This window comes from Priapulus caudatus, unplaced genomic scaffold, assembly GCF_000485595.1.
Source record: "Priapulus caudatus unplaced genomic scaffold, Priapulus_caudatus-5.0.1 Scaffold112, whole genome shotgun sequence".
Taxonomy (NCBI): domain Eukaryota; kingdom Metazoa; phylum Priapulida; class Priapulimorpha; order Priapulimorphida; family Priapulidae; genus Priapulus; species Priapulus caudatus.
The window spans coordinates 162,097-170,434 of record NW_014577173.1 but is presented as its reverse complement, the minus strand read 5'-3'; the positions used below and the strand labels follow the sequence as shown (position 1 = coordinate 170,434).

General features: G+C 46.6%; 1 protein-coding gene across 2 annotated transcripts in view; it reads right to left on the bottom strand.

The window, feature by feature from the left end:
- Window positions 1-4,256: 4,256 nt before the first annotated feature.
- The window catches only part of LOC106805387 (sentrin-specific protease 8-like), a 4,656-nt gene continuing 574 nt past the window's right edge, over window positions 4,257-8,338 (bottom strand). Inside the window, exons 2-4 of one of the 2 annotated variants that reach the window (XM_014806950.1) lie at window positions 7,040-7,189; window positions 5,785-5,985; window positions 4,257-5,386 (exon numbers count right to left, since the gene is read on the bottom strand). In XM_014806950.1, the coding sequence (XP_014662436.1) occupies window positions 4,898-5,386; window positions 5,785-5,958 (663 nt within the window). In that variant the 5' untranslated portion in view covers window positions 5,959-5,985; window positions 7,040-7,189 and the 3' untranslated portion in view covers window positions 4,257-4,897. Of the gene's footprint in view, window positions 5,387-5,784; window positions 5,986-6,991; window positions 7,190-8,338 lie in introns of both variants that reach the window. The other variant, XM_014806949.1, reaches the window with a different exon arrangement.

The window sequence follows — 8,338 nt, the reverse complement described above, 5'->3', positions numbered from 1 at the left end:
TGCCCGCGTACGCTTGCCGCAAGCAAACAGTACGCGGGCTATAGTACTATAGAGCTAGTATATGGTTAGCTATGTATATATTATGGTACCAATGGTTTAGCCAGTCGCATTTATTGCTGCTAGCATTCCTTTATCAGTCTATAGGGTATCGGTAGCTCTAGCACTATGCCCGCGTACGCTTGCCGCAAGCAAACAGTACGCGGGCTATAGTACTATAGAGCTAGTATATGGTTAGCTATGTATATATTATGGTACCAATGGTTTAGCCAGTCGCATTTATTGCTGCTAGCATTCCTTTATCAGTCTATAGGGTATCGGTAGCTCTAGCACTATGCCCGCGTACACTTGCCGCAAGCAAACAGTACGCGGGCTATAGTACTAGAGCTAGGGTATCGGCCGACTGTACAAATATTTTGGATTTAGTATAAAGTTTGTTGACAAGCCAGGAGAAAATAGTCCGACATGGAATGAGGACCTGGTATCACAGGGGCGTGTACAGGATGTGTACCAGAGGGGGGGGGGGTCTAACCGTAACCCAAACTTGCGAGCACGCGAAGGGGGGGTCTGGAGGGTGCCCTCCCCCCCAAATTTTTTAGAAAGTATAGACCCCTTCCGATGCGTTTTCTGCGCGAGCAGGGGTGGGGGTCTGGACCCCCCCCCCCTGTACACGCCCCTGTATCATAGTATGAAATAGAAACCCTGGCATATGAATTTTTTAATGGCAAGAGGGTTTTTGTGGGGGGGCGGATTAGATAGAATAGATACCTAAGGGATACCTAAGGGCGGAGATACCTAAAGCGATGTTTCATGTTCATGAATATACATAGAAAGGGGAGAGAGAGCGGGAAGGGCAAATGTATAGGAGTAGAGGTCGTGGAGGAGATGGAGAGGTTCTTAATTTGGGGGGGGGGGGGGGATATTGTGTACATTATCTAGGTAAAATTGGCTTTAATTAGTGAATAATTGACACTATTTAATTAACCAACTGCTTAGTATTAGAGATTATATGTCTGTTTAAATTTATTTGAGTTAATTTATTTATCACCTTTAATTTACTTAATTATTAAACACAATGGTTTGTTTACATATATTTTCCAATTGAACTGATTACTGAATAGCAACTTTTGACAATAGAAAACAATATTGTATAGTTTCAGAAAATATTCACACCATCCTCCCCCTCAATCCTCTGTATCGTCAAAATCAAGCCCCAACATTTACTGGAAAATGAGGCAAAATACCCCCTGGAAAATTCAATCCTCCTGTGAGGAGGCATTAATATTATCTGGAACTACATGTTGTTGGTTTCCAATGGTGTAGCACATATACTTGGATTGCCCCAGTTTGCTCTAATTTTCGGTATTTTTTTTTATATAAGAACCTGTTTAATTTATCAGGCTGAAGAGGTTCTTATATAATAGGTGCTTTATTGGTCCAATTTAAGCCTGGAGGTTCTTAAAATCACGGGTTCTTTTATACGGGTGTTTACTGTATTCGCATAACTGCCGAGCGCGCGACAACGCCAAGCTTAACTATTCTGACACAAAGCGAAACACGACAATAAACAACGTTATCACACTGAAAACAGCATTGGAGGAAGGCATATTTGGGATACAGAAGCCGCGAAAGTGCCAACATTGAGAGGTAGCGGAATCTAGCACAAGGCTGCGTTCTCCTTGTCCGATTGGCGCCGACACACCCTGATGCGAATAATAATAATAAAATAATAATAACACTGATAAGAGATAGATAGAGCGCCTCGTGTCCACGGCTCTTCATTGGCCTTAAGTCACTGAGTGCTGGACCATATCTCTCCGCCTTTCCCCTCCACACTAATTTATTATACAACCCATATCCAGTGATTCAAGGTATATATATATCAGGTCCGACGCATTTTTCTCATGTCGTCATTCCTATCATTTTTTTCCTTCCGTGTATTACGCAACGTTAGAATTAACCGTAGAACACACACACACGCGCACTCACACACACACGCACGCACGCACGCACGCACGCACGCACGCACGCACGCACGCACACACACACACACACCACAAACACACACACACTGTGGCGCGCACACAATATAATATATATATGTAACTGCCTCACCACCACCTCTGTCACTACCAACCGCGCCGCCTCTTTCGTCTCTGCACGCCGGCAACGACCACCTCCCCCAGCAGCAGAACAGCACCGCCCACCAGTCCGATAAGTGGCAGCACCAGCACGTAGACCATGTGGCGCATCGAGCGGCCGACCGCGGCGACGCGCGGCTGCGTCGCGGCGAGGCACTTCTCAAATTCCGGCGGCATCGCCTCCATGAACCACTTCTCGAGCAGCGCCGTCTCGGCGAGCCGCAGGAAGCCGTAGCTGAGCGCCTCCTCGTAGGGGCTGCCCTGCGGGAGGCACCACGTCAGCGAGATGTCCAGAACGAACACGGGAGCGATCGCAAACCGACACTCGCGCCTCGCGGCGAAGTCGTGCGCCATGTAGCTGGCCGCGGACAGCGCGTCGACGACGAGAAAGTATTTGCCGTCGAGTGTCAGCTCGAACCCTTCTTCGAGCGACGACGCCAGCGCCCGCTTATCGGCGCGCACCTTCTGCCAGAGTTGCTGCGGGAGAGAGCCGGGTGCTGCGTCGCGCATCCACTCGTGCTGCGCGTAGCTGGCGACGACGGTCGGTGTCAGCGGGCTGGCGACCGCCTGTCGGATGTCGGTGAACGGGAACTCGTCGCTCGTGGAGATGGAGAGGAAGCTGACGATGCTCGCCATGTAGGCGCCCGTCATGGCGATCGTGAAGCACCACCAGCAGGCGACGAGCAGGCGCGCGTGCACGGCGCGCGGCTGGTACGTGCCGCCCTGCATCGTCAACGTCGCCGCCGCGAACAGGAACAGCCGACCATCGCCATCATCACCACCGCCGCCGCCGCCGCCGCCGCCGCGGCGCTGGTACGCCGTCAGCACGCCGCCGGCCGTCGCCGTCACGAGCAGCACCATCGCCCACGTGACGCCGTCGAGCGGGGCGACGACCGTCAGCGCCGTGCTCACGTGACTCTCCGGCCGACGCACGACGAACACGTGACTCGACTCGATGAAGTTCTGCAGGAAGACGCATGCGCGCTCGCGCTCGGGGCTGCGCACGGCGACGCCGACGATGTCGACCTCGCCGGCCGACATGCGGGCGACGGCTCCGTCGAAAGAATCGCACACTTCCAGCAGCGTGAACGTGAAGTTTTGGTAGCGCGCTAGTTCGCCGTACAGCCGCACGAGCGGCGCCGCGAGCGCCCTCTCGCTTTCCGCGCACATCCAGAAGCCAACGTTGATATGCGCGCCGCCGAGATCGTGCGCCGGGTGGTGTGGCGTCTCCGACAGAAGGCGTGCGGTGCAGTGATGTTGAGGCGCGGCCGACATTGCCGCACACGACGTCGACGCGTTCGTCGCGCCGACATGCCGACGTGCGGTCCGCTGTGCCGACGCGCTGCCGTAAGATAACAGCAGAACGACGAGCCGTATGATCAGCCGCAGACGCGTGCACGCGAGCGCCATATCGTACGCGCGCGCATGTACACGCACACGCGTCGGAAACTCTGCTGTCGCACGGACTGACCTGCGACCTGGGCGCGCGCGCGTGATCTAGTATAACGGCTGTCAGCTACGTGGGCTGCGCGCTGACGCACTGCGCATGCGTTACCGGCGTACATCCACGAAGTACTGATGACGTCGAGATATTCGTTGCATTGTTGGTTCGAGCCATAGAAATACGTAGAGACACTAGAACGCTGATCGACCACTAAAATTGACCACGGCGAGCGACGCTAGCGCCTCTGCCGAGTAAAGGCAAAATACCGCGGGAGATTTGCGTTTACAATTACATTGACTAAACACGGCGATAATCTTCTTATTCAAGATGCAAGATTCAAGATGTTTATTTGTGCACAAGTCGCGTATATACAGTTTACAGCGGCAAATAGGAAATATACAAGTCATACTCAGTTAATATCTAGTTTACAAAGGAAGCACAGGAGTGGCGAAAGAACCCGCAGGTCATCAGAGTCTGCCACCCCCTCAAAGAAAATGTAATACTAATAGTAGGTAGATGGGTCATTATTATAATATACTTGGTTGCCACAGTGGATGGTGAGCATGAGAAACCGCAAAAACATGACAGCGAGAATGAGCAAAATGATCAAAACATATAAACAAGAAAACTGAACAAAGGTGAACAAAAAACTAAACAAAAATGAACAAACGGAATGAGCAGAACAAAACAGGCAGAGCTCTAATTTACTCCTGTACAAAATAATGTATGGGCAATAGGCGTAATAAACAGCAGTTTACACATTGTTGAATCTTGAATCTTGACTGACCGACTGGAGTGGAATGGATTGACTGACTGACTGATTGACTGATTGACTAACTGACTGGACTGGACTGGCTGGACTGACTGGACTGGATTGGACTGACTGACTGACTGGACTATTTCAACACAGGTCTGACAACGCTTTCATACTGGAGTGATCTAAAATAAAACACCAGTCTTATTGGTAATATTGCTGCCTAAATATTAATTGTTCAACAAATTGTCAACTGACACTATTACCATATTAAGACACTGTGGTTTATTATTACAAATATAAGCTCACACAGGAAAATAGTGAATAGTGTGCGTCATTCAATCTCCATTTTTAATGCGTGAAGTTTATAGAGAAAATTTACAATTTTACACAAACACTGTTCAAAGTCATGATAACAGCATTACGTATTTCACGCATGCCTCTCAACAACCTAAAAGCAAAATTCACAAATAACAATGTCAAGAAATACAAACAAACAAACATTTTTTGCAAAAGGAAATTTACATACATTCACATTAGAATGTCTGATCCCATTAAAAATTAATTGGGAGTGTGAATTTTTTCATCGTGCAACTCGCTAATGAGTTTTCTCAGTCGTTGTCTACAACTCTCAACATAGCTTGGAGTGATGCTGGCAAGGTTGGCACTCCCCACATCCCCAATATGCATCTCACTCTTGCACAATTCCTCCGCCACTGCAATTGCGTAAACTCCGCAGTCGTAGCCATTGCGTTGCTGCGGCATTTCCTCTTCCACGAACCGATCGCTGACAATCCTCATGTAACGAGCCAGCTGTCTCGCGAGCAAGCGAGCCGCGTCGTGATTGTGCTGCGAAGACGAGTCGTAGTGGCGGAACACGCCGCTATCAACGTCTAACACAAGAAGGCTCCAGTGAGAACCACCGACATCGCTGCGCGATTCGCTGTCGTTCACGGCCAACGCGACGAATTTCTTAGTCGACAGCGACAGCGGCTCCAGAAACGCGTCCAGTTCACCAGGCTCGTTAACGAGCTTGATGAATTGAGTCACCTGCAGATGACAACAGGGTTCTGCTGTGAGAGGCATCAGCCAATGCAATATCACAAATGAACACCGACTAATATGCTAGTTATCTAGGATTGATCAATTTTCATCATAAATGGATGTTTCAATGAGGAGTAGGCTGGGGATAAACTTGGAATTTAGCTATCCCCCTGAACTATTTGATAGGCAGATCTAGCCAATTAGAGACGTAATTGGGGCATCGTAAAAATGAGGCTTAGTAATGATGTGCTGCAAAGTTGACAATTGAGTGTGCAAACATGAAAAACACACCTATAGACAATTTTGTTTGACCACCTAGTAACAATATTCAAGTGGTGGTTGTTATCTAACTCAGAAGTATGGTCAATTGTATTACACATGAAAAAGATTAAGCATATATTCACCTGTGGGCTAATGAAGCTGAAAATTCCGCTACAGTCTTTGCACAAAACGTTTTCTATGAATTCAAAGGCAAAGCCAATGATGTTGTCATTCAGCCAGTATGGTCCAGAGAGCAGATGGACATCCGACACACGTAACAAACTGTCATGGAAGCTCAAGACAACATCATCACCCATGTTGACAACTAGCTAGTAGACCTGTACCTGGAAAAAAGTGTGTTACACGGCCGGATATTAATGGGTATATTTAAATGATAGCACTGCTACACATTTCTGCAACATTTTCTTACAAGCAGAACAAATAAGACTTGTTGATTTGACATTACGAAGGAACACTGGTGTTTAGTGGATGAATTTTTAACCATTATAATGATTTCTTTTGCAAGAATTGAATTTTAATGGTTAGTTTAAATTAAACTGCAGAAATATTTTTCTATGCTATAGCTAAGCAGCATATTTGAAGACAAATAGAATATCAGTATCATTACAAGCTCCTTGTCACAGTCATTAAATTTAAAACTAAACTTCTAAACTGTAACATACATCATCCCTGCAAGAAGCAACAGAAGCAATGATATCATCCATAACAATTTACAACAATGCAAGTGGGGTTTTAGTTTTCTCTCAACCTAGTTTATATCCTATGTAGCAAATACCCTCTATCGATCAGTATAGCTGAGAGGGTCTATGTCCCCCAGGGAACTGCCGGAACATACCATGGGTACGGTCCGGTATACCGGAACGTACCCTGGTACTACCTAATATGTCAGACCGTACCGCGCGTACTCTACTAACGAGGCTAGGGAGTCGCCTACGCCTACTCCCTAACCCTAATCCTAACCCTAACCACATCAGATAGTTACCAGGGTACGTTCTGGTATACCGGACCATACCCAGGGTACGTTCCGGTATACCGGACCATACCCAGGGTACGTTCCGGTATACCGGACCATACCCAGGGTACGTTCCGGTATACCGGACCATACCCAGGGTACGTTCCGGCAGTACCCTGGGGGGACATAGACCCTATGAGCATCAGTATACATAACTGTGGGAAATATAACTGGCCACCTCATAAATTGAAACCAACAGCTGGAGTAATTTTATATTTAAAATATACGGGGCATTCATGATCTGACATTAATGCTGGATGAAGGTGTTTTGTTCCGTGTTTATATTATACATTACTTCACACATTCATACAGCTTGCCTTGAAATTAGCTTTTTGCACTGTCAGTGGCAGCTTTCACTCCTTCACCTTCGTAACCAAATTCCTTGGCAACATCAGGATTTTCAGCAGCAAACTTCTCAACTGTATTTGTGTTCAACCAGTCACTTGTATTTATCTGCTTTTTTAAAAGATCCACCAGATCTTCTAGTTTCTTTTCACCGACAGAAGCTTGTAAAACTGGAAATAGAAATTGATTACAATAAGATATTGTGCATGTTGATCGAAAACTATTTCATTGAAATCTACAGTTCGGATACAAGAATCATGCTGTATGCAATTATAGTATATTTAACATTAGATCTTAAGAACCATGGAGTACTTTACCTGGGTACTACCGAACACCGGGCCAGCTCCCATTACTGCTAAACAATTATTATTAGTTTATGACATGGCGCAAAATCAGATCTTGTGGCGCACGTACACACACAGCAAAAGCAGACCGGATGACCAGGCCATTGCACACATACTGCCAGTAACAGTTGACAGTGTAGGATGAATATTTTCCCAGTAGGCCGACATAATCGCAGGAGAATCACAAAACCATACAAGAATCTAATGATGGAAACACACTTGGTAGAAGGCTGCTAATGGACTATAAGCATTCCATTACATTAGCATGGATAGCAGGCATGTAAGTCCCATTTTACAACCTGTCATAATAAATTAATAAGGAATGTGAATAACTAGCGATGTAACACGGAGAAACGTGTAGGGAGAAAAGGTGAAGCATCGGGAAAACGGCTGCCAAAAAATGAAGATGACACCTTGCCTGGAGCAGCACTCCCTCTGGTGCGGTCACATCACGATGGGATTTAAATAGCCAGGGATCATGCCTCATGGCTGGGGTTCTTGTTCTAATTCTTGGACCCACCAGGCTTTCCTTTGAGTTGTGGTGGGAAGTTTAATTCCGGTTACTAACGTTACAGAAAATGGACATGGGAAAAATTGGCTCATCTTTGATTGAAAAGTTTCCTCAAACGGGGCACAGTTAGATCAAGCAGTATTTCTCCTGTCATTTCTTGCTTACTGACTTGTGTTTTAGCATAGAACAATGAATGAGTAGTCTATTTATTTTTAAGCAACACAACAAAAACATGGTTAGTAACGTTACAGTTTTATGGAAGCCCTGAAACGACATCCGAGTTTTTGAGTTTCCGAGTTTTTGAGTTTTCGAGTTTCTGAGTTTCTAAGTTTCATCTGCGCATGCCTTTTCTTATACGCCTTTGCGTATGCGCAGAAGAAACTTAGCAACTCGGAAACTCAAAAAGTCGGACGTCGTCTCAGGGCTTCCATAATATGTCCGTCTGTTCGATATTGTTAAGAGAT